Below are 27,394 nucleotides of genomic sequence, written 5' to 3'. Positions count from 1 at the left end.
TAACTTAGAATTCTTTTAATAAATCACTCAATTTTCACTTCTAACTTCAATTCCTATCAATTTAACCCATAAAACCTCAATTTATTCAACTAAATCAATATCTAAAAATTTTCTATTTTTCTTCATTTTAACCTCATACATGTAGAACTTTGAATTAGGCATCCATAAACATAAAAATCATAAGAAAATGAGCTAAAACAACTTACCAATTAAACTTTAGGGCCTTAATCCTCAAATTTCCTTTTCTTTTCTTTCTTTCTTTCCTTCTTTCTTTCTCACGTTTGCTCTCTGTAACTCTTTCTATGTTTCTTTACTCATTATTATTTATTCATTATACTATATTATATTATTATTAACCTATAAAAAATATAAATTAACATGTGTAATAGCTATAACATAAAATATCTTATAGCTATTACACATATATACCAACTATTACACATGTTATATCATACATTCACACATGGCACTTAGGGTCTAATTGCTAGATTAGTCCCTTTACTTCTTTAATCTATAATTAAACTTTTATTCCTTATGCAATTTAATCCTTTAAACTAAATTCAAGCTACTTCACTTAATTAAACACTAAATAACCATTCAACTATAATTCATAAATATTTCTAATAAATATTCATGAATAAATTTCACGGAAACAGTACTCAAGACTCAATTTCCGATACCGTAACTTTCGGTTCATTACAATACATGCCATATTTACATAGGTTCAAAAGTTCAAAATACCAAACAAAAATTTGGATAGTGTGACGTGCAAATCCGACTTGTCTAGAACGAGTGAGCTAACGAACCTCTATAAGACATAGAAATAGAAACAGAGTAAGCTTCTAAGCTTAGGAATCCCGTATAATTTAGAATTAAACTTACCATTTAAAGTAATCAAATGCAATAATAACATGATAACAATTCAATATAACCATCACCTAATCACACATAATCATCACATGTTAGTCATTCAATTAATACATAAATCGTAACTTGTTCATACAACATTATTGTAATAGCCTAGTTTTTAGTGGTGTCAGAACAGTGATTTGAGATCACTAAATCCGATGAATGAGTCAAAAATTTCATAAATTAATACCTACGAGGCAAGTGTGAATATAAAAGTATTTTTGAATTAGTGAAGTGAGTGATTTAAAAGAATTAATTAGGTAAATTAGGTCGAGAATGAGGTATCGAGACCTCAAATTCATAAACCAAGCCATAAATATTTTTAAAAATATTTATGGAGTGTTAGTGAGATAGTATTAAAATTTCATCAGAAAATTTTGATGTTTGGGTGGTTAATTAAATAAAAGGACTAAATTAAAAAAGGTGTAAAAGTTGCAAAATATTAAATAGCTCAATTGTCAAATGAGGAAGGACCTAAAGCGAAATAAGCCCAAAGGAGATAAATTGGGCGGCAATAGCAGAGAAAAATCAGGAAAAGAGGTGAAATAAGGGCAAAATTGGAAGATTGCCAAAATTAGCTAAATAAAAATGGGACCAAATTGGAATATCTAGAATTCTCTTCATTTTTCTTTATTTTCATCAGCTGAAAAACAGCCATGGAAGAGGGTTCAAGCTGGTTTTCATTCTCTAGCTACATGTAAGTTTAATTCTTGCTTTCTCCTAGAAATTTCTATGTTTTTGGACTTTTACAATTAGGTCCAACTACTATTTCATTAGTTTTTTATTTCATGGTTAATTTTTAAAGTTTTTATGGATTAGTGATGGAAGAATATGATGAATAAACATATAATTGAAGCTTTAATTTAGATATATGATAATTTTATCAAGTAAAATTGGTGGAAATTGATTTTAGGGCCTAATTGTGAAAATGTTTGGAATTAAAGTCTAGTGCTGAATTTATGATTTCAAAAGGTTGTAAAGTAGTTTAAAGTTATAGAATAAAGTGTTAATTGAGAAAAATCATCTCAATTGAGAGGCTAATTGAGTAGGGACGGAATTGTTATTTATTAAAAGCTTAGGGGAAAATGGTAATAAACAGCTTGCACTAAAACAATTTTGGACAGTAGCAGTAGACTAACTTTGAAAAATCACCATAAATTTTATAAATCGAATTAGAAAATGAACAAAATATGAAATTAAATCTTATTGAGTCTAGTTTCTCATAGAAGAAACGGTGTAAGCAATAGATTTGTAAATAATGAGATATAATGAATTTTGTGAGACAAGGTTAGAATGAATTCGGGTTCCCCTGTTCTGACTTTAAAAATAATAAAAATTGAATAAAAATAATTAGGGATTAAATTTATATGTATAGAATTCTGAATGAGTCTATTTTCAATAGAAACAAATGAAAACATTATTAGAATCTTGTACAAAGAGATAATTAATTTTTAGTGAATAAGGGTCGGAACTGTCAGATAGCAGAAAAGGTGTGACTTTAAAGAATAAACTGTAATTATTGGTTAAATCAAAAATTCTGAAAATTTTATAGTAAGAAGATATATGAGCCTAATTTTAGGGAAAATTAGCAGATCTTAATTTGGAGTTCCGTAGCTCTAGATATAAATAATTTAGTGACTATGACACGGGTGGATAGCTTGAATATTCACATAAGTAATTAGTGAAAATTATGGATAAGCTTACTTACAAGTGTGTTATTTATACCAAGGATATGCATGGAGAGGAGGAGGGGGAAAAAATTATATATATATATATATATATATGTGTGTGTGTGAATGACTTGTGTATAAATTGATCACATGCCCGATTATAATCGATAAATGTTGAATTAGAAATGATATAATGTTTTATTTAGAATATTTATTATGAAATTATAATTATCGTTATAATACAAAAATTAAACTTGTGAGTTTGTATAACTAAATTTTAGTGACCATTTGTTAATTTTATGAATTTCATGATGTGTTATTTCATATGTATTGATGATAAAATCGTGAATAATGTAAAAGCATGAAAATTGAATAAATGATCAAATTGAACACTTTAGTTCAGTAACAAGATGAATTGACGGAAAAGACAATGGTTGATCCATGGCAAAGTGTGAAACGTAGGTATGGTATCATCCATACCGAGTTGTGAAATGTAGGTATGGTATTAACCATACCTAGTTGTGAAACGTAGGTATGATATCATCCATACCGAGTTGTGAAACGTAGGTATGGTGTTAACCATACCGAGTTGTGAAATGTAGGTATGGTATCATCCATACCGAGTTGTGAAAGTAGGTATGGTATTAACCATACTGAGTTGTGAAACGTAGGTATGATATCATCCATACCGAGTTGTGAAACATAGGTATAGTATTATCCATACTGAGTTAAGAACATAGGTATGGCATTTCCCATACCGAGTTGTGAAATGTAGGTATGGTATTTCAATAAGGAAAACCATACTGAGTTGTGAATCGTGACACTGAGCAACGACGTATGAATATGGAATATGTTTGAAAAATGTGTTTATTTATAATTATGGAATTATGTACCTTATGTGTGCTATTTGCATAAAGATGATATTTCAAATACTTTGGTGAGTAAAGCTTAAATATGAAACAGTATGAAACCGAGAAGAGTTGTTATGAAAATATATTTAAATTATCTGTAAGTGTTTCATACTCCTCGATAATGCCTCGTACTCTATTACAGCGACGGATACGGGTAGGGGGCGTTACAATTATTTAGGCCCGTTGAATCTATTAGAACTTCAAAGGATAATCGAGTGAACAATGTCAATAAATCCGTCAATTCATCATCATACATGCTCTTTCGAGACATGGCCAGTTCTTTATGAGCTGATAACAGTAAACTCTATTGAGCTGAAAACGGTATGCTCTATTGAGTTGAACAATAAGCTCTTTTGAGCTAAATTAGTAAGTTCCAATGAGCTGAAACAGTAAGCTCATACGAGCTATGGTGAATCCGCAACAAATGCAGGAGCTCAACCATTTCGATAATTCCAGTAACACGTCACTCGTATCCAATGAATTCACATATGTAACAACCCCTACCCGTATTCCAAGCCTAGAATAGGGTACGAGGCATTACCGAACTTAATATAATCAATCATGTAAAAAAAATCAGCCATAAAATTTCTTCTAAATTAAAAACTTTCATACATATGTTTAACGTCCCTTATATGGGCCTACGGGGCCCAAAACATACATTCAGGGTAGTTTGGGACCAAACCGTAAACATATGAAACTTTTGCAATACTTAGAAAATTTTCACACTTTGGAGAGTCACACGCTCGTGTTTTCAACTCGTGTAACTCTCTGTTTATAACTTCATCACCCTTGTCAATCGTACACTTCATATAAATAACAAGAAACGTGTATTGGCTTAATTCTCATTAAATTTCTCATATATATACACAATTTCACATTATGTAATCATACAACATATATCAGCCATATCTCTGTAATCTAAATATATTTTCAAAACAACTTATCTTGATTTCATACTATTTCATATTTAAGCTTAAATAACCAAAGTATTTGAAATATCATCTTTATGCAAATAGTACCCATGAGGTATATAATTCTATAATTATGAATAAACACATTTATCAAACATTTTCCATATTCATATATCAATGTCTCATGTCTCCATATATCAATAACCGTCATTTTCATGAATTCCGAGTTCAATTTCATAATTATTTGTCTCGTGTTCAATTTATTTCATATCGGAATTTTATTCATTAAAACATTTGAATTATCAATACATATGGACAGTACATTCAAGATGAACAATTATATAATCACAAATGAATTCATTTATCAACCAAGTTCTATACTCGTATCTTATCAACTCGTACTTCCTTGTATCACATAAATCCATGTAACACTTACCAAACTTTGTCAAATTAGTGAACGTCTTACAGAATTGAGTACTTCGTTTTCTCGATGCCATAGTTCAACTATGGTCTTACACATCTTCACATAATGATGCCATAGCCCAGCTATGGTCTTACACATATTCATATATCGATGCCATAGCCCAGCTATGGTCTTACACGAATCACATATCTTACTGATGCCATATTCCAGATATGGTCTTATACAGTAGCATATATCACACCGATGCCATATCCCAGATATGGTCTTATACGAAAATTACTTGTCACTTGTAGCTGAAGCTACCACTATTCACTGATCAGGTAGTCGGAGCTACCATTTTTCACTGATCAGGTAGCCGGAGCTACCACTTTTCACTGATCAGGTAGCAGAAGCTACCACTTTTCACTAATCAGGTAGCTGAAGCTACCACTTTTCTTTTGTCATTTGTCATTGATCAGATAAGTGTAGCCGAAGCTATCACTTATCACTTTCACTTGTCCTTGATCAGATAAGTGTAGCCGAAGCTATTACTTATCACTTTCATTTGTCCTTGATCAGATAAGTGTGGCCGAAGCTATCACTTATCACTTGTTGCCATGGTCCAACCATGGTCTTTTCCTTCAATTCATCTTGTCATCGAATGAAATGCTCAATTTGATCATTTATTCAATTTTCATGCTTTTACATTATTCACGATTCTATCATCAATAAATATGAAATAACACATCATGAAATTCATAAAATTAACAAATAATCACTAAAATTTAGCCATATAAACTCACAAGTTCAATTTTTGTATTATAACGATAATCATAATTTCATAATAAATATTCCAAATAAAACATTATATCATTTCTAATCCAACACTTATCGATTATAACCGGGCATGTGATCAATTTATACACGAGTCATTCATATATTTTTGTATATTTTTCCTCCTCCTCCTCTCCATCCACATCCTTAGTATAAACAACACACTTGTAGATAACATTATCCATAATTTTCACTATCTACTTATGTGAATATTCAAGCTGTCCATCTGTGTCATAGTCACTAAATTATTTTTATCTTGAGCTACAGAACTCCAAATTAAGATCCATAAATTTTCCCAGAAACTAGACTCATATTTCTTCTTACCATAAAAATTTCTTAATTTTTGGTTGGGCCAATTAATACAGTTTATTCATTGAAGTCTCCCCTTTTCTGCTGTCTAACGGTTCCGACCCTTCTTCGCTAAAAATTAATTATCTTATCGTACAAGATTCAAATGATGTCTTCGTTTGTTTATCTTGAAATTAGACCCATTCAGGATTCTAAACATATAAATTTAAGCCTCTAATTATTTTTATCCAATTTTTGATGATTTTCCAAATTCAAAACAGGGGAACCCGAAATCATTCTGATCTTGTCTCACAAAAGTTATTATATCTTATGATTTACAACTCCATTGCTTACATAATTTCTTTTATAAGAAACTAGACTCAATAAGCTTTAATTTTATATTTTATTCATCCTCTAATTCGATTTATACAAATTTTGGTGATTTTTCAAAGTTAAACTACTGCTGCTGTCCAAAACAGTTTTAGTGCAAAATGTTGATTTCCATTTTACCCCAAATTTCACAATTCATACAATTCAGTCCTTGCTCAATTAACCCCTCAATTAAGATAATTTTCTCAATTAATACTTTTTCTAGACATTATAATTTATTTCATAACTATTAAAATTCATAATTTCCACATAAAACTTTAACTTCAAACTCTTTTACAATTAGGTCCCAAATGTTCACTTTCTATTCAATTCTTTCAATAAAATCAGAATATAAACAATTTAAAGCTCTAATTACATGCCAAATCATCATATAATTCCAGCACTCATCCATAACAACTTCAAAAATTAGACATGGAATCAAAAACTAATGAAGTAGTACGTTGGACCCAATTGTAAAAGTCCAAAAACATAAAAATTTGAAGGAGAAAGCAATAATTAAACTTACATGAAGCTAGAGTATGAAAACCAGCTTGAAACCTCCTCCATGGCTGTTTTTCAGCTGATGAATATGAAGAGAAATGAGGAGAATTCTAGATATTCCAATTTAGTCCTATTTTTATTTAGCCAATTTTGGCAATTTTCTAATTTTTCCCTTATTTCACCCGTTTCCTGATTTTTCTCAGCTATTGCCGCCCAAAATATCTCCTTTGGGCTTATTTTCACTTTAGGTCCTTCCTCATTTGACAATTGAGCTATTTAATCCTTTTAGCAACTTTTACACCCTTTTCAATTTAGTCCTTTTTATTTAATTAACCACCCAAACGTCAAAATTTTCTGACTAAATTTTATTACTACCTCACCAACACTCCATAAATATTTCTAAAAATATTTATGGCTCGATTTATGAATTTGAGGTCTCGATACCTTATTCTCGACCCAATTTACCTAATTAATTCTTTTAAATCACCAAATTCACTAATTCAAAAATGCTTTTATATTCACATTTGACTCATAGGTATTAATTTATTAAATTTTCAACTCACCCGTTGGATTTAGTAATCTCAAATCTCTATTCCTGGTACCACTGAAAATTAGGCTGTTACAACATAGTTCAACTAAGGCTCGGTAACATATTCGATATATCATTAAAGCATTCATATCTCAAATAATTCAATTCAATCATTGCAAGTATAGTAAAGTTCGATTCTAATTATACGAACTTACCTCGAGTTGCTCGGATGAAAACTAGTGTCTACTCGTCTACTTTTCGTTTCCCCTGATCTAATTCCGGTATTTGCTTATCTTGATCTATATGATATCAATTTAACTCATTCAAACTTTCATTCAATTTAATTTAGTCCCTAATTCACATATATGGCAATTTACACATTTGCCCCCATAATTTTAACTATTATGCAATTTAGTCCTTTATATATACAATGGCAAATTTCTGCAATTTACCCTTAAACCATGTATAGCCGAATTTCACATGATCACATAACAGCCCATATTTTCATTTTATTCACATTTTCAACCACAATATTTTTATCTTTTTCAATTTAATCCCAAAATCTCATTTTTGTCAAAAATCACTTTATAAAACTTGTATAACTATTAATAACCATCAATAATCTAACAAGAACCTTCAAAATATCTAAGAATTCAACAATTGCATATCTTAAAATCTATAACAGTTTCAAAAACAAAGATACGGACTAGCTAGATTAAGCTGCAACGAACTCAAAAACATAGAAATCATTAAAAACCGAGTCAAAACCGTACCTTGATTGCTCCTTCAAGCTTGGCCGAATGTAAAACCTAGCTATGGCTGATTTTTCTTTCTCAATTTAGATTTAGGAAGACGACTAAAACAATGTGATTTTGATTTTGTTTTTTTTATTATTAACTTAATAAACCATTTACAAAATTAACCTTTATAACATTTGATAACTTCAAAATATCCAAGCCAACAACTTCCACTATGTCATTAAAGGTCTAATTGACATGCAATGACTCCCATATTTCAAGTTATAACCATCTAATGCCTTTAAACAATAGAATTCTACCTTTATGCGTTACGCGATTTAATCCTTTTTATCAAATTAAACATTTAAACGGTAAAATTTCTTTACGAAACTTTCACATAATAAATCTACCATGTTGTAGACCTCATTAAAATAATAAAATAATATTTTGACTTTGAATTTGTGGTCCCTGTAACACTCCTTACCCGAGACTGTTGCCAGAATCGAGCACGAGGCATTACTAAACTTATTCTATCCCTTACATAGGTTTAAATTGTTTATTTAAGCATTTCGGAATGTGCTGCCATTCTGCATCGTAGTCGCCTAAAAATTCATATCTTGAGTTCCGAAACTCGAAATTAAGATCCGTAAATTTTTCTTGAAACTAGACTCATATATCCATCTACTAATTTTTTTCATAGATTTTTGACTTGGGCAATTAGTACAGTTTATTAGTTAAAGTTTCCCCTGTTTCAAAACTCGACTGCACTAACCTCTTGTTACTACGAACCATGTTTCTTCCTGTACAAAATTCATATCACTAAGCCGTTTGTTTCTCTTAAAACTAGACTCAACAAGGATTATAACCATATAAAGTATACCTTCTAATTAGTTTTGTAAAATTTATGGTGAATTTCCAAATTTGAAACAGGGGTTCCAGAAATTGCTCTGACCCTGTTTCACTAAAACTCAGATATATCATGAAATATAATACCTTTACCTATTTTTCTTATTCCATAAGAAAATAGACATAATAAGCTTTAATTTCATATATTATTCATCTTCAAACTATGTTTATACAATTTTTAGTGATTTTTCAAAGTTACGTCATTGCTGTTACTTGAATCTGTTTTTAGGTTACTTTCACATTTTTCATAATTTTCATGTGATAATCACCATTCAATCATACATATTAATAAACATGCATATCATCGGCCATTTTTATTAGCTAATCACTAGTAAGTATTTACACATCATTCATTGTTCATATTATACCAAAAGTGGCTAAGTTTCTATACATGCCATACACAAAACAAAACGTCTAATTATACCGAGTTATTTCTTTGATAGTGTGATCGGCCTCCGACGTTTCCTTCGATCCCCGAGTGGCTAGATAAGTACTATAAGAAGAAGAAAATAAAGAGATTAAGCACTAGGCTTAGTAAGCTTACAAGCAAATAAATCACAACATTCAACATAATGGATAATTATGCATAATATCATCTAACATCATAAATTTCTTTACTTCTCAATTTCTATCTTCTTCTTTATTCCCTTACCTTCTTTCTTACCTGACCTTTCCTTTTTCATAAGTATAATCTACTTTTCCTTTGCTGTTAATTCACTGTAATTTAACTCAGATCCTGACCCGTTGAACCACTCGGAATACTAAGGATACTAGGGTCGTTCTGCTCATCAATATCTCGCCAATGCCATGTCTTTGACATGGACTTACATGAATTATTCCTATCTCCAATGCCATATATAATATGGACTTACATGGCTCAATCCTGTCTCCAAAGCCATATTTCTAATATGGACTTACATGGCTCATTTCGCTTCGTCTCTGTCAACCCTAATATCCTAACATTCCTAGGGTTCAACCGGCTTTCTAACACTTTTCCTCTGTCACTTCACCTTAAATTCGACTTTAAATATTTTCATAACATAAATATATAAATGCTGAAATTGACAATAATAATGTAAAATAAAAGAATATTGCATTTATTTACTGTAAACTTACCTCGATACAAAATGTGACTAAACTTTACAATTTAGTCCTTTACTTTTCTTTTCCCGATCTACTCTCGAATTTCGCTCTTCTTGATCTATAATAGCAAATTTAGCTTATTTAATATCAACATTTATCAAAACAACCCTTTACTCAAACTTTGGAAAAATTACATTTTGCCCCTAAACTTTCACATATTTGCACTTTTGCCCCAAGGCTCGTAAATTAAACTTCATCCTATTTTCTTATGTTTTATGACATGCTGATCATTTTTCCTTCTATAGCAACATCAAATTCACACACTAACATGTACTTATGACTATTAGGTATTTTTACCGATTAAGCCTTTTACTCGTTTTCACTTAAAACCAAGTAGCACAAGTTGTCTAACATAATTTAAAACCTCATATTCCATCATAAAACATCAAAATACACAAATTTCACCTATGGGTATTTTTCCAAATTTGATTCCTAACTTAAATTATTGCTAGCATAAGCTTTATCGAGCTATCGGGACTTCAAAACGTAAAGATCATTAAAAGCGGGCTTGGAATCACTTACTATGAAGCTTGAAAGTTGAAGAAACCCCAGCTATGGAGAGAGGTAAGGTTCTGCTGGTAACTTGAAGAAGATGATACAATTTTATCATCTTTTCACCTTTTATTAATGTTAATAACCAAATGACCAAAATGCCCTCCTTACTAAACTTTCAAAAATTCCTTCCATGTCCTAATTTTGTCCATGAACTTAAAATTGGTCAAATTAGCATTTAAGATCTCCTAATTAATATTCCAAAATAATTTCATCCTAAAAACTTCTAGAATGCAAGTTTTGCAAATTATTCGATTTAGTCCCTAACCTCAATTTAAGCACTTTATGCATAGAATTTTATCACAAAATTTTCACACAATCATGTAATCATACCATGAACCTCAAAATAATAATAAAATATTTTTTTTTTACCCTGAATTTGTGGTTTCGCAACCACTGTTCCGTTTAGGCCCTATTTCGGAATGTTACAGTCCCGAAATCACTGTTCCGATTTGACCCAAAAAGGGACTGATACATACAATACCAATTTATCATGCAAATTTGTCATTCAAATATCATATTTATAACTTATTATCTTACCAAACATAACCTAATCACATTACCAAAAACACATCATTTTATATAGGCATTAACCTCGCCAAAACCAAATATTAAAGGTTTCAAGCTATACTAATAATCAAGATTCAACAAATATATAACACTTATATGTATGCCACAAAATTGAGTTTTGAAACGATTACGATACTACCAGCTCAATAATGGGATAGTGTGAGTTTCTGGAAGATCCGCTTGACACGTTCTGCAAGTTGGCAATCTACAGGGAAAGGAAAAATAATGGGGTAAGCATATCGAATGCTTAGTAAGTTCATATATATTAAACAATAACTTACCTCAATTTACAATTTAATACGATAAACTAGTAGCTTCTCAACTTTGCCTAACATGGCAACCGCATATCAACAATGTCAATTCAACATTTATCATATCATATAGTAATTCAAACATATAACATTTCGATTCACTTATTCAATCAACATTTAATCAATTCACTATCATATTTACACCATTCCACCTATTTATCAACAATATATCCAAATTCAATTTAATGTTAATCACTATTTCATTTCATTTTCAAATTTCAAGTCGAATTCATTGATTCGACACATTTCCTTTTTGGTTATTTAGGCTCGTATAATAGGTTCGCATGATCTTTCACATGCTATCGGTATTCATATATCACAATATGTATTTGTATCATTAAATCATAGTATGTATTTGTATCGTCAAATCACGTTATCAACTCAATTTGAATATCATTTATCCAAATTACATTTTATGCCCCTATTAACCTGACTTGAACTCGGACGAATACACGAATCCAACCAACACACCAATTTGGCACTCAGTGCCTTATCAGAAATACCGAAGTAAATAGTTTGCACACCGCACTCATTGGTATAAACCAAAGTAAAAGTTGTGTCTAGCACTTATCAACATGTAGTCGAAGTAACCCGTACTCTATCTATCCTATGGCATGCCAACTATCTCCGACTCTGCCTGAACAATTAACAGAGTAATCGATAATCCAATTTCATTATAGGTTCGACTCCCATTCTATTGATTTCAATATCATCAATTCATCAATTATCATTTCATACATATATAGTATAATTCATCTCAATTTCAAGCCAAATTCGTAATTTTGCCAACTTATTTTATTTTTAATTTTATTCAATTTAGTCATCTTTCTCAATAATCATTCACAAACATACCAATGTGATTCAATTAGTCTTAATCAACTATCAATTTATTAAATAACTCAATTTATCATTCCTTTACAATTTAGTCCACATATCACATTTTGTACCAAATTGCAACAATTTAAATTATTATCAAACATACACAAATTCATAATTCAAGCATATAATAATTTAAATAAAATCATATCATATGAACTTACCTAGTCAAAACAACAAACAACCAAATGTTCAAGGACTAATCAACAAATTCGTCTTTTTTTTATTAACCCTTTTTTGGTTCAATTCTCGATCTAATTAATAGCAAAAAAGTTGAAAGTTTCTAAACCTCTTTCTCTTTTTCTTGCTACGACTAAGTGAAGAAGATGATAGAAATGTCATCTTTTTCTTTTCTTTTATACCTCAATTAGCTTTTAAATGATATAATTTAACACGATTTAGTAGATTCTAGCTATCCACCACCACTGTTTGTCATATTTAAAAGGGTCTAATTGCTCAATTGGTCTATTGACTAGACAAAGAGTTGCACAATCACATGTTTCTAAATGGACAACTCCCCTTCTATCAGCTGTGAAAAGCAACATTGATGCCTCTTTTGATCCAATTTATGGTAAGTTTGGAATTGGGAGAAATTTTCATGATCGTGATGGCAATATCATTGATGGATGGGATGACATTGTTGATGCAACTTCGGTGGAATTGGCAAAAGCCCATAAAAAGTGCATGTCTCAAAACCAAGGAAAAAGGATGGAAAAGATTAATATTTGAATGTAACTGTTTTAATGTGGTTCATAAAATTAACTCTTTTTTTCTTTGACATTTTGGAATGTTATTGTGATCGAGTAAGATATCTTATCTTTATGTAAAGAGTTCGAGTTAGTTAATTTTCTCTTTTATCATTAAAGAAGGCAACAAAATTGCTGATTGGATTGCCAGATTTGCTCGATCGGATCCGTCGATATTGACTGGGTGAGTTCTCCTCCCAATGAACTTGTTGCCTTATTTGGGATGTAATCTCCATAGTTTATATTAATTGTGTTTTTTAAGTATATAGTGACATGACATTTTTATACAAGTGAACAAATATTATAAATTTTTGATGTACAAAAATACTAATATATGACATCATTACATTTTTCTTTAAAATAAATTACGTCAAATTATTTTACGAGATTAACGAAAAAAAAATGTTGATTTGAGGGATGGAGATGCACACTTCTAAAACTAAGGGACTAAGAATTAACAAATTATAGTAAAGATACAAATTCTGTCAAAAATGCATTATAATACATGGATTTTTATATTATAAAGTTATTTCTCCTAAGCAATCTTACTATCTGCCAAAACCCAAAACACTAAGATCGCCATGCTGTACACTCCCTGAGCGTAAGATCTCAGTACTTGAACATGCCCAAACCGTTGGATTAAAACAAGATTAAAGATATTACTTTTAACCTAAACGAAGACACCCCACGGATTGCCAGCGTGGCATACACCAATATAAAATCCCGCACTCATCAGTCACTTTCTACTCGATCATTCAAATAAAAAATCATCTCTATAAATCCATTTTTTCACGTAGTCGCTTCAACTACGTTCCAGAATCAAAACAACGTCGTTTCAAGTTCAGATGGAATCATCGGCGAAGCCAGCGGGCGGTAGAAAGGGAGGAGTGAAGAAGAAGGCAGTATCTAAGTCGGTAAAAGCGGGGCTCCAATTTCCCGTGGGTCGTATAGCCCGGTTCCTCAAGAAAGGTCGTTATGCGCAGCGTTACGGCGGTGGCGCTCCCGTTTATCTTGCCGCCGTCCTTGAGTATCTTGCCGCTGAGGTATTTGACACGTTCTGATCTTTCTTTTATTTCCTTTCGATAGTTCTTTTTTTAAAATTCGGTTTTCCAGTGATAGATATCCATATTTTAATCCTAAAAACCTGTTTCTGAGATTTGTTCGATTGGATTCGATTTTTAAGAATCGAAAAACTGATTATTTGTTTGATTTTGTTTTGTGGGGGGGGGGTGTTAGGTTTTGGAACTGGCGGGGAATGCGGCACGTGACAACAAAAAGAACAGGATCAACCCGAGGCACGTGTTACTAGCAGTGAGGAACGACGAAGAGTTGGGTAAACTTCTTCAAGGAGTGACCATTGCTAGTGGGGGTGTTCTTCCAAACATTAACCCTGTGTTATTACCCAAGAAAACTGCTGCTGCTGCTTCTGATTCTGAAAAAGCTAAATCCAAATCCCCTAAAAAGGCATAGACATTGAATCTGATGCAAACAATGTACAACTCTTTTTGCTTCTGTGGTATTCTAGTAGTTTAGGGATCTCGCCATTTTTTTGTATTATCTTAGAAATGGTGGATGATAATTGGTATTTTGCCTTTAAAACTTTGTACTCTGATTCCGCATTTTGTAAAGTGCTCCAAGCAAATGGATTGCTTTTTCTTTTTTTAATCATTAAAGAAATCCTGGCTTAAAGCAAGCATGGTGGATGGCATGAAAGGACAATTAGCTAACAATATTCTCTTGCCTTTTGACTTAAAAGGAATCAAGCTAGGAGTAAAGGATTAGTAATACGAAGGGACTGAAATTGGATTTTAATAAAGCCTTTGACAGGACGAATTGGGTTTTCATAGAATGTGTTTTAGAGGTTATCAGTTTTCCGTCTTGGTGGAGAGATCATTTCTCCATATTTATGTATTGCGTGATAATGTTATTTTTTGCTCTGCTGAGGGCTTAAGAAAATAATCTCAATCATGGGTACATATTAAGATTTATATATGTGACTATCTTAAAGAAGGTTTACTTCCTAATCTAAGCAAGCATGGAGAATCTTGAAAGAGAAAAAACTCTGTTATTAACAGAACAAACGTTTCCGAATTTTTCAATCATAAGAAATTCCTGTAGGTACAGGTTAAATGTACCGACTCTTCAGGGAATTTGATTTCCAATGTGTAGGCTACTGGAGCATTGGAGTTGAGATCTTGTATGAGTCAATCAAGGTTCTTAATGGGGTATATGGTCCTTCAAACTTTGGCATCAACAATGCTTCTACTTTTGTTCACTCTGTTGAAACTGCTTGTTTTGGTTCGTGGGAATGACTCCCACGTTTAGTTGCACACATTTTGCTACCCACCACTTTTATGAAAGCCACTTTTACACTTTCGTATGTGTGATATTGATGTCTGATTTTTTTACTCTATATTGTAAATGGTTATTAATATTATACTCCACATACAAGCAATGTAAAATGGGATTTGAAGCCAAGAATCATTAGTCAAAACAGCATTTTCACTTCCCATTTGGATTAACATCAACTCCAAACTTCACTTCCAATTTGCATAAAAAAAACAAAAAAAAAAATCATTAATCACTTCAATGCTTTTGTTAAGACCGATAATTCATTTAACTAATAGGTTTGATCCCTTCCAACAACTATGCTAATAAAAAATAGGTAGTTGAGCATTTACATTTGTCAATTTGGGAATAAGTTTCTCTTTAATTTGCTCCCCTTAGTTCGTATTTTCTTCTAAAAATTCCAATCGCGTGTTAGTTATTACCATTTTTTAGGTTATCAATTTTTAATGTCACATGCATGCTATGTTATTTCACATATGAAATATTTAATTACTTTTTAAATATTATGATTTTATCTATAATATTAATTTAAGATAATATTTTTATTTAAATTATTGGATATAATTAAAATATATTAATTTATTAATTAAAATATTATAATAAAAAATTAAAATCATAATTACAACATTTTTAACATTCTTGAAATAATAACTAATTAAAATGATTAGAATTCTATTTAATTAATAATTCTATTTTATCTCAATAAAATAGCACAATTTTTTAACTTAAAACTTTTTTAATTATCACAATATTTTTCCTTAAAGTAATATTCAAATAATATCTCTATTTTAATATTATCTAATAATTTTAAATATGTAATTATTACAATTTTTGTTAAATTATAATTATTTTTAAATATGATTTTGATAATATTATATATTATATATTACATAATATCTATTTCTATACTCGGGCATCGTCTTCTTGTTTGTTGGGCCTTATTTTAAAAATTTTCGGCTTTGTCCAATTCTACGTTAGTGGTAAACCGTGGGAAGCATAGATTGGAACTTGGAACTGAAACTAAAACTCTGGAACATTCACGGGTTTTGCTAGGGTTTAAGCAGAATCAATCAAACACAAGTAAGCTCATTGTCAAACAACCTCAACACCAGGCTTTTTGACTTTGGAAGCTAATCTATCCATGGATCATTTTCTGGTAATTAACATTCCATATTATGTTCCTAATCAATATCCTATCTCAAATTACTCAAAAAGCTACTGATTATTTATACATTTTGGCAGAGAAAAGCTTCATTTTCTTCTGGTAGCAAGTCCATAGTTCGGATCATAGCCATTGGTGCTGCTAGTGCCGGTCTTCTTTACTTGAGCAACAACCCAGATTCGAGTAGGCTCTCAATTTTTCCTAAAAGAATTGTTCATTTTTCGTCTTGGGTTATTGGGATTTCTAATTTCTTACTCTTGGTTGAATTCTAGAAGCAACTGTGAAACTATCAATTCCTACAATATTACGTAAACACCTCCCATTTCAAGGACACCCTTCTTTTGTTTCATCTGATCATTGGCAATTTGGTTTGTCCCATCCTTTGTACATTTAAGTTGTCCACATCTTTTAATTGGATAGTATCTTCGTTTATTGTCTATGTATGTTACATGAAATTTGCATCCATTTGTAGGAAAATTTCCATTATTTTTATCGAGAGTTGATCCGGCTCTAGCCGGAGATGTCGCAAAGGGAGCTCCGGTAGCAGTTGGAGACGGGGGAAAACCAAGTTGTGGATGTTTAGGTAGAGATTTTATTGCCAATGCAGCTGCAAAGGTTGCTCCTGCTGTTGTCAATCTGTCTGTTCAACAAGGTTATTGTCTGTTTTCAGGAATATTTTCATTTGCATTTTGATTCTTTTTCTAGTTGTATGGTCCAGTTTACTGGTAAATTTGTATCATACAGATTTATATGGGTTTACAACCGTGAGGAGTATGTGTTCTGGAACTATTATTGATGCCGATGGTACTATTTTAACATGTGCTCATGGTGTAGTTGATTCTCAAGGCAGACAACTAACAACCAAGGGAAAGGTCAGTAATTAAAATTGTTTGATTAGATTTTCATTTATAAGCTATCTGAAGTTTGATTAGATTTCCATTTGTAAAGACTGAATTTTAATACCTGTAGCTCTGTATGATTTTGGATTATGATTGATTTTTTGCAGATTGATGTCACTTTGCAAGATGGCCGAACATTTGAAGGTACAGTAATTAATTCTGATTTACATTCTGATATTGCAATAGTCAAGATCAAATCAAAAACTCCACTTCCAACTGCAAAACTTGGCTCATCAAGCAAGCTTCGCCCTGGGGATTGGGTGATAGCTATGGGTACTCCGCTTAGCCTTCAGAATACTGTCACCGCGGGTATTGTGAGGTATTTTTACACTGAATTTGTCTTTTATTTCTAGTTCAGTCAAAAACATTCAAGGTTTTAATCAGTACATGGTCTGTCTTTGGAAATTTTGCTTATTTCGGTGGTTGCTGCCACTTTGTGGTGTTAGTTGATATGGCTTTTATGTATGTCAGGTTATTAAGTTTCCGGTGAAAGAAAATTAGTGCCTGAACATGTTAGATTAATTGATGAGTTTTCTGACTTACTACTGATGTCTTTTTCTGTCTTTGTTACCTCATTGTATAGCTGTGTTGATCGTAAAAGCAGTGATTTGGGTCTTGGAGGGATGCGCAGAGAGTATTTACAAACTGATTGTGCAATCAATGCTGTACTTTCTTTCTCTCAGCCTGTGTGCATCAGTTAACCTATCACATTTTTGCTCATGAACATAGTCATGAACATAGTGATTTCTTGAAAAGTGAATTTTTTATTTGAGTAGCGTGTAATCGTTTGTACTGCTTTTGGACTGTAGTCAGTGACTAATTTTGTTCTCTGAAAAGCAACAAGTGCATGGTTATGAATATTGTAGAATCGTAGCTTAGCATTCTCAAATTGTTCCCATATTTACTCATATTTAGTATCTTGTTTTCTGCCTAGTTTCTTTCATAGATTACTTGACATGTATGTAGATTTTAATCAATACAAAGATAATAATGACAGCATACTTCTCTGGTTTAGGGAAATTCTGGTGGCCCCCTTGTTAATATTGATGGAGAGATTGTCGGAGTTAATATTATGAAAGTAGCAGCTGCGGATGGATTGAGTTTTTCTATACCAATTGACTCAGTTTCTAAAATTATAGAGCATTTCAAGAAGAGTGGGTATAATTATATCTCCTTATGGAACTAAGCGTATCTCTTTGAAATTTGGAATACTTACTTTATTTATGGTAATGGAGCTCGTTTGATCTTTATCGTTCTTAATATTTTTGGACATTTTTAACTTAGAGAAAATTTCATGCATTTGAATTTTGTTGCTTGTTTTCGTTTCCCATCACATATATGCTATGACAAAATTTATCCTTTTGGCTTGTTTTACTTGGTTAGCTTTCCTCTACTATTGCTTTCCCGGTTAAAATATTATATGCATTACTAATTGATTTTTTCGAGCAGGAGAGTTATACGGCCTTGGCTTGGATTAAAAATGCTCGATCTTAATGAGTTAATCATCTCTCAGCTTAAAGAAAGAGATGCCAAATTTCCCGAAGTTGAAAAAGGCATTCTTGTGCCTATGGTATGTTTATGTTACTTATTTCTTCCCTGCATCATTTCCGAGCCAAGTTAAAGAGATATGCATTTGTATATTGCCTTGAAACCGTGTTTTAAATTATAAAAGAAGATTGGATATTTTTCATCTTCTCCGCGCTTTGAATTTTGTCCAGGTAACCCCAGGTTCTCCAGCTGATCGTGCTGGATTCCATCCAGGTGATGTTGTTATTGAATTTGACGGGAAACCAGTTCAAAGTATCAAGGAGGTATTTAGCATTTAACTTCAATATAACGTAGCTTCTTTGCTTTTTATAGAGAGTCAAAAATGTGTTTTGCCCCTTTCCTAGTTAAATGTTTCATGATTTACATCAAATTTGATGTGGCAGATTGTTGAGATAATGGATGATAGAATCGGAAAACCATTGAATGTTGCTGTAAAGAGAGCAAATAATGAAGTGGTGAAATTGACAGTGATCCCAGAGGAAGCTAATCCAGATATGTGAGAGACATGATTATTTTGCTTTAAGCTTTGGCAAGGCAGGCTCCTACATTATATTTTTATGTTGATGTTTCCTTATTCTTTAACCCTTAAAAATTATTACTACTTTTTTTTTTCTTTTTTTCTTTTATATATATACATATATATAAACAAACACCCATAATTTATTAGAATAAGTGTTCCTCAGTTCTCACCATCTTTTTGCTGTGAGTTTCTGGTAAGTAAAACCCTTACACATTTGATTTGTATATTAGAGCTTTAGCAATAATTATATTGCAAAGATAAAACTTGTCAATTTCAATAAAAAAGTTTTTTAGATCATACACTTCATAAATCTGAATTTTGGTTAGGCATAGGTATTTTGTACATTTACTTCATTGGATGTTTTAATTCGATTATAGATATTAAATATGTTGATTGGATATTAAGCATAAGACTTGCAATGATACTGCTTCTTACTACTACTTTAAGCTGAGAAAACCCAGCATTCTGATCAGAATATCATCACTTAATTTTTGTTAGCCAATCAAACGCCCTCATGAAATTAACAACAGCAGCAAAATAAACACCCAAAGACTAAATTACCAACCTAGAAAAATATGAATTTTTGGATCATTTTCTTTCATTCCTTCTTTCAAGTTTTGCTTTTCATTTTGTCACTAACCAATAAAACAATTAATGAACTGATAGAACAAAAGGTTTATAACTCAAAAAAAACATACATGACAAAACTGGCAATTTCATCATCAAAAGCTAGCAAAGTACACCCAGAGTTTTGCTCTAAAACAAATCTCAATCTAGCTTTTTGGAATTGCCCCACTTAAGCTAAATGCTTGAGTAATAAAAGACAATTAGTTCAGTGGTTATAGTTAGTCAACCAAGAGGCTAGTTATACATTATATATTACAAACAAAAGGGCTAAATGGTGGGATCTTGTTAACAAGAACAGCCATGCTGCATCAGATCAATTAATAGTTAAACATAACATAATCTTCAAGCGTTGACTCAAAGAAAAACATGGCTAGCTTAGCTCCATTTGCTTTCTATATTCAAAAGAAAAAACTTGGATATAAAACCAAACAAATAAAAAGTCTTACTAACTAAAGAGTTTTTTTAAAGTTCTAACAATCTGAAAAACATGTATAGTAAGGCTATAAAAGTAGAAAAAGTAATTGAGGTGGTGACCGATTTTGGATGAGGTAATTGATCATGTAATTGGTCATTTGCTTTATCTCCTCAGGATATGCATAGTTTTTTTTTTTTTTTTTTGGTGTGTCAACACTAACTTCTATACGAATCGTTTCAAGCGTAATTGCATTTTTAAGCAAATATGTAAGAATTTCAGCTTCTCCTTTATTTCCACAGAAGCCAACTATTTCCACCTCTTTTATACTCATGGTGTAACACCCTTACTCGTATTTAATGCCGGAATAGGGTATGAGGCATTACCAGACTTAAACACAATAAAACATACACAAATCGTGATTATAAAACTTCATTCCAAATTAAATATTATTCAAACACATGCTTAAAGTCCCTTATACAGGCCTACAAGGCCTAAAATATTCGTTAGAGATAATCCGGGACCAAACCGAAAACTTTAAGAGTTCTGAGATAACTTAAGAAAATTTTATCTTGAAACAGGGCCATACGCCTGTGTGAATAGGGACACACCCGTGTGGGTTGGCCGTGTGGTCACACACGCCCGTGTCCCAAGCCCGTGGAGCTCTCTGACTTACATTCAAGAAGAAACTCGAGTCACACGGCCTGAGCACATGCCCGTGTTGCTAGGCCGTGTGATAATTAAATTTCAAAATTAAGGTGCAGACTTCACACGGCTGCATCACATGGCCATGTTGAATCTCGTGTGAGTCACACGGCCAAGCCACACACCCGTGTGCTAGGCCGTGTACCCAAACCTGGACATTCTGTTTCTTATTTTTAAGCTGCAAGGGACACACGGCCTTATCACATGCCCATGTGGTAGGCCGTGTGTGGATGAAAATAGGCCATTTAAGGCCAAATTTCTCACCTTTTTTGATATCACCTTTACAAAATCACATTTATACACTAATAAAGTCCAACCACTCAATTATTTCAAGACAAAACATGTATATTTCACTTTCAAATACAAACATTACATTCAACTTACTTATATAGTTAATCATTCATACAATTACATTATCAATTCAACCCCTATACATGCCATATAAATCAAAAAGTTATTTAACAAAATCTACCGGAATAAATCTGGATAGTGTGATCCTTGATGTAGATCCGATCCTCTATATGTATATAAGTCAATCTACAAAACAAATAACATACGCAAGTAAGCTTATAGAATCTTAGTAAGCTCATAGGCATAAAAACATAAATCTTATTGAACATTGTACACAATCATATAACTTTTAATTTAACTAATTTTTCTTATAAATCATAAAATTATTAATAAGCTCATTTGAATAATTTCCATGTTACTATTTACGAATTTAACTCCTATGGGCCCATTTCTTATTTACTTCCATAGTTAAATTAGGGAACAATAATGGAATTGAGTGCTTCATTATCCCATTGCCATAGTAAAACATGGACTTGCATATAGTCACATATCACACACCGAAGCCATAGCCTTGCCATTGTCTTACACGGATCACATATCATACCGATGCTATATCCCAGGCATGGTCTTATACGGAGGCACATTATCACATCATATTGATGCCATAGCCCAACCATGGTTTTATACGGGAGTACATATCACAATACACCGATGCCATAGCCCAACTATGGTCTTATACGGGCACACATATCACAATGCACCAATGCTATAGCCCAAATATGGTCTTATACGGGCGCACATATCACATCATTCTGTCAATTCATCATGTTCATTAAATGAAAGCACTCAAAACCATTGTTCTGACTAATTTGCACTTTTAGTTAAATATCATTTGGTAATTAATACAATTTGATAGTGTTCATCTACAATAAGATACCTTAGTAATCATAATATTTTCATAATAAAATATTAAAAGTTTCCATATGAACTTACCTGGGCTGATTTGTAAACGTGGTAGAATTTTTAGGGACTATTCTTGTAATTTCTCCTTTCCAAGATTCACTTCATTTTCTTGATATATAATTATAAATTCATTCCCTCATTAGCATTTAATTCAATTCAATTCTATTTCACAATTTATGCCATCTAATTTTTAAAATTACACTTTTACCCCAAACTTTTTAAATTGTTACAATTTAGTCCCTGCTCAATTTATTCATCAATTGAACTAATTTCTCTCAAATAACACTTTATTTAAACATTATAATCTATTTCATAGTCTTTGACACACAAAGTGTCAACATAAAACCCTAATTACAACAACTTTTACAATTAGGTCCTAAAAATCAATTCCTATAAAAATCTCTTCCTAAAATCATCATATAATAAAATTAGAACCCTAATTCCATACTAAATAATCATAAACTTTCAGCTCTTACTCACCGAAACTTTCTAAATCATTCATAAAAGCAAAAACTAATGGATTAGATAATAGGACCCAGTTGTAAAAGTCTCAAAATCACAAAAATTACAAGAAATAATCAATAATTGAGCTTACATGTAGTAAAAATATGAGAGACCAGCTTAAGAAAACCCTTCAATAGTGTTTTTTCTGGAGAGGATGATGAAACATAAACAAAATTCTAGATTTCATAATTTAATTCAATTTTTAACTATTAAATTTTAACTAAATTACCAATTTACCCTTAATTCACACCATTTCTCAGCTAATACTCACCTAACCGTCCAACCCATTTTATTTTGGGCCAATTTTCTCTTTGAGTCCCTCTTATTTATTATTTAAGCTATTTAATCACTTCCCATAGTTTTACATCTTATTCAATTTAGTCCTTTTTCTTCAATTAACTATCAAAATGGTAAAATTTCCTAACGAAACTTTAATAATAACTTATTAACACTCCATAAATATTTTTAGAAATATTTAAGGCTCAATTTATAAATTTGAGGTCTCGGTACCTCGTTTTTTATCTCATTTTATCTACAAATTTCCTTTAATACATAATTTCACTAAAAAATATTTCTAAAACCACATTTAACTTTTACTTACTAATATCTAAACTCACATGTCGAATTTAGTGATCTCAAATCACTATTCTGATATAACTGAAATTTGGGCCGTTACACATGGGGATGCCCGCTCACACTCCTATACATAAATCGCACTTCACTTGGGTGAATCTTCTTAATAATCTCACCTGTACCATGACTAACCTGTGAAAATTATCAGCAAAGCTAATTAAGTAAGGGGCTAACTCGGGATTAGTGTACATGCCCAAATTTGATCGGGCCTTAATAACAACAGTCCATTTACAAAATATATTAGACCTAAAAAAAATTACAACCCCAGTGGCCCAAAAACCTAAACCTAGTTTCAGTAAAAATTGAAACCCTAATCCCTAACAGCCTCTAACGCCGCACCCCCTGCTGCCCTCCTCTGCCACCACTTGCTCCATCACTATCACCTGCAAAGAAAAACAAAACACGCAACAGCAAGGACAACAGAGAACAGTAGCAAACAATGATGGAAAACAGTGTAATAATTTGGCTATAAAGCCATGATAAAATTGTTGTAAAAAAAGGGGGATTTTAGAAAAAAAATGCAGAATTAATCAAAAAAACTTCAAAGGTTGTTCTTTTATCGCTTTGTTTATATTTACTTTTATTTGAAAGGATTAAAAGGTTTTTTTCTCTCTTCACTTTGTGATTTTATTTATTTATATTTCAAAGAAAAAACGAAAAAGGAAAAAAAAAGGAAAGCTTACCTTTTTCGAGTTTGCACAGCCATGGGGAGAGGTTGAGGTTCACCATCACCAATGAATGATGGTATTTTGGAATCTTGGAGCCGAAAAGAGGCCAAAAGAGGCTTAAAAATTTTCTCCGGCCACCGAGATAAGCGTCTTTCTTTGTCATGCATCGGGCCAAGACGGTGGTCCCCACGAGCCATGACCTGAGAGGGAAGAGGGGAGAGGGTGAAAGAGTTTGAGAGCTCTCAAATTTTTTTTGGAAAATGAAAGAAGAATGATTTTTTTTGAAATTTTTTAGTTTATATAGCAACACTAAAACGACATCGTTTTGGTGTTCAAGTTCAGAAAACGGCGTCGTTTTACCCTTTAGATCCACCTGTTGATCCGACCCGCTAAGAGGATTTGCACGTTTTGAGATGAATGGGCTATTTATGCTTCCAGTCCCTCCGCTTTTGCAGTGCACTTCAATTAAGTCCTATCTTAGTTTTATTCTTTTTAAATTTTACCACAAACTTTTAACTTTGTTTCATTTTGGTCCTTGGACCGTTTAAAGGGGTTAAACGCCTGAGTGATGCCATTTTGGGGACAGGGGATTGTTTCATTATTGGTCCTCGCCTGTTGTCGCACGTTGCATTTTAGCCCTTCTGTTATTTATTTTATTCTATCTATCCCTTTTAACCTCATTTGGTTTTGATTCAGTCCTTATTTGTTATTTTTATTACACTCTAGCCTCTAAATTTCATTTTTTATTTTGATTTAATCTTTTATTCGTTTAATTCCTACCTTTATAGATTATTATATTTTATTTTAATTGTTTACGCATATGTCTATTCATTTATTTGTTTCTTTATACATTTATTTCATATTTCAAATTTATATTATTATGTAGTCTGCCATACGCATGTTTCATTATTGCTATTATTATTGTTTTCATTACTATTATTATTTCTACTTTTGTTATTATTATTATTACCATTGTATTACTATTATTATCATCATTATTATATTTTCGTTTCTACATATAAGTCAGCATTATTATATTAAATAATTTAATATTATTTTAGCACATTTATTTTATTTTATTTTTTTACATCGTTACTCTTATTATTATCAATTTATCATTCATTTTATTTATATATTTTAAATAATTTCAAATTTTAAAATATTTATTATTATTATTATTATCATTATTATTATTATTATTATTATTATGTAATCATTTATTTATTTGTTACCCATTTCTTTGTATACTTTTATAAATCAAATTATTTATGTTTTCACTTATAATATTATTATTGTCGTTACTATTATTATTATTATTATTACTATTATATTTTTTAAATTACTGTTACTATTATTTCTTTTGCTATTTAATATATTATTATTACCCTTATTATTATTATTATTGTATTATTACTATTATTATATTTACTCCTATATTTGTTTTCTTATTATTTATCTAGTTTTCATTTATCTATTTATATTTCTTGCCTACTTATATTTTTGTTACTATTATATTTTAGGTATTATATTTCTATTTATATTTATGTATTAATATCATTATTTTACTATTGCTATAATTTCATATTATTATTATTATCATTACTATTATTATCCTTTTTAAAATAGTTTTACATAATATTTATTTATTCACTACTAGTTCTTTTTAATTTCAAATATTTTGTAGCTTACTTATTATTTCATTTTTTTTATTTTAGCTTATTCGTTTTATTCATTCATTTTATTTTTGTTCTTATCATTATCTTTCACGTTCGCTTCTATGTTTATTCTGTTATGCTTGTCAATACCGAAATTTGTATTTGTTTATGCATTCTTTATCATCTCATTATAAACTTATGTTATATTAGTCTTTACCCGTCCCAAAATTGATTCTTTTAATAAAGGCAATATTCGGTATTTGAAAGTTCGAGGGATCGTGCCCTAACTTACTGGGTTTCGATTTTTTCTCGTTTACCCTAAATAATTGAGTATCCTTTTAAAAAAGCTAAAATACACAAATTTTAAATAAAAGGCAAACTTATTCTCAAAAATTCAAGATGTCGTGTCCTAACTTACTGGATGTGACATTTTATTACTTCGAGACGAAAAGATCTTTAACATTTGAGTGTTTTTACAAAAAGAGGACCGTATTTTAAAGTCTTTCAAGTTTTCAAATTTTCGACACTAAGACACTAATTGATCAAATAGGTACCAATTTTTGGGAGTTACGAGGGTGCTAATCCTTCCTCGTAAGTAAACGACTCCCGAACCCCTTTTTTCTGAATTTCGCGGACCAAAATCGTTGTTTAAATAAATCAAATCATTTATTAAAAATAACCATTTTTACGAGGTGACCCGTTCATACCTCATAAAAAAAGATTAGTGGCGACTCCCATTTTTTCGTTTTCCTTTCCAAAATCAAGTCGACCCCGTTTTTTACAAAAAAAAGTTTCGAAAATTAATATATATTATATGCTAACTAACCTCCGGTACGAATTTGTGCAAGAAAGGGGCTACCTCTATCAACGATGTCAAACATCTCAGGCTATTTCCATTAGATTTAAGAGCGTCACACCGCAAGTGCTTCAAACTTGTCAATTTGGGAAAGTTGCTTACGACCTGATGAAAAAGAATACCAGATTATGATTGTTAAAAAGTGAAGTAGAAAGAAGAGAATAAAAATCAATATTCGATATTTACCCCGACAACGGACATCCCAATCGATAGAGTCACTAGCTGAGGAAGATAATTTGCTAGGTGGATTGATAAATGTTGAATGGCAGAGCTTGAGCCATCATCATAGCACACTTGCTTGAGTTTGGGGGCATACTTTATCTGCAATGGTATTTTCTTCCCAGTGTAATCAAATGAAACCAAATTGGGTGCATAAATCTCTATACTTTCAATAAAGTATTCACGGTGACGTATGTTCAAGTGTTTCAACCTCAAA

At 31.4% G+C, this 27,394-nt stretch overlaps 2 protein-coding genes and 1 long non-coding RNA gene across 5 annotated transcripts; 2 read left to right on the top strand and 1 right to left on the bottom strand.

Moving 5' to 3' along the window:
- Positions 1-9,257: 9,257 nt before the first annotated feature.
- LOC128296324 (uncharacterized) lies at positions 9,258-10,708 on the bottom strand. Its single transcript, XR_008286893.1, has 2 exons — positions 10,634-10,708; positions 9,258-9,461 (listed from the first exon to the last, which is right to left on the bottom strand). It is a non-coding gene; the product is annotated as an uncharacterized LOC128296324 (long non-coding RNA).
- A 3,179-nt stretch (positions 10,709-13,887) lies between these two features.
- On the top strand, positions 13,888-14,843 carry LOC108468840 (probable histone H2A.5). The gene is made up of 2 exons (XM_017769700.2): positions 13,888-14,209; positions 14,403-14,843. Exons 1-2 carry the CDS (start codon positions 14,012-14,014, stop codon positions 14,634-14,636), a joined length of 432 nt encoding a protein of 143 aa, XP_017625189.1. The 5' UTR covers positions 13,888-14,011; the 3' UTR covers positions 14,637-14,843.
- Positions 14,844-16,426: 1,583 nt separating this feature from the next.
- On the top strand, positions 16,427-19,796 carry LOC108468039 (putative protease Do-like 14). Of its 3 annotated transcripts, none has more exons than XM_017768890.2 (11): positions 16,427-16,671; positions 16,758-16,860; positions 16,953-17,045; positions 17,150-17,329; positions 17,422-17,549; positions 17,684-17,895; positions 18,160-18,241; positions 18,592-18,734; positions 19,026-19,146; positions 19,295-19,387; positions 19,508-19,796. In XM_017768890.2, the coding sequence occupies exons 1-11, from the start codon at positions 16,657-16,659 to the stop codon at positions 19,622-19,624; spliced, it is 1,287 nt and encodes a 428-aa protein (XP_017624379.1). In that variant the 5' UTR covers positions 16,427-16,656; the 3' UTR covers positions 19,625-19,796. The 3 variants fall into 3 exon arrangements, with proteins under 3 accessions (XP_017624379.1, XP_017624377.1, XP_052874097.1); XM_017768888.2 differs by having other exon boundaries at positions 16,950-17,045; XM_053018137.1 differs by lacking the exon at positions 16,953-17,045.
- Positions 19,797-27,394: the final 7,598 nt, after the last annotated feature.

Source organism: Gossypium arboreum, chromosome 8, assembly GCF_025698485.1.
Source record: "Gossypium arboreum isolate Shixiya-1 chromosome 8, ASM2569848v2, whole genome shotgun sequence".
NCBI classification, from domain to species: Eukaryota; Viridiplantae; Streptophyta; class Magnoliopsida; order Malvales; family Malvaceae; genus Gossypium; species Gossypium arboreum.
Note: the sequence above shows the minus strand (reverse complement) of the source record. Positions and strands in the feature narration are given on the sequence as shown.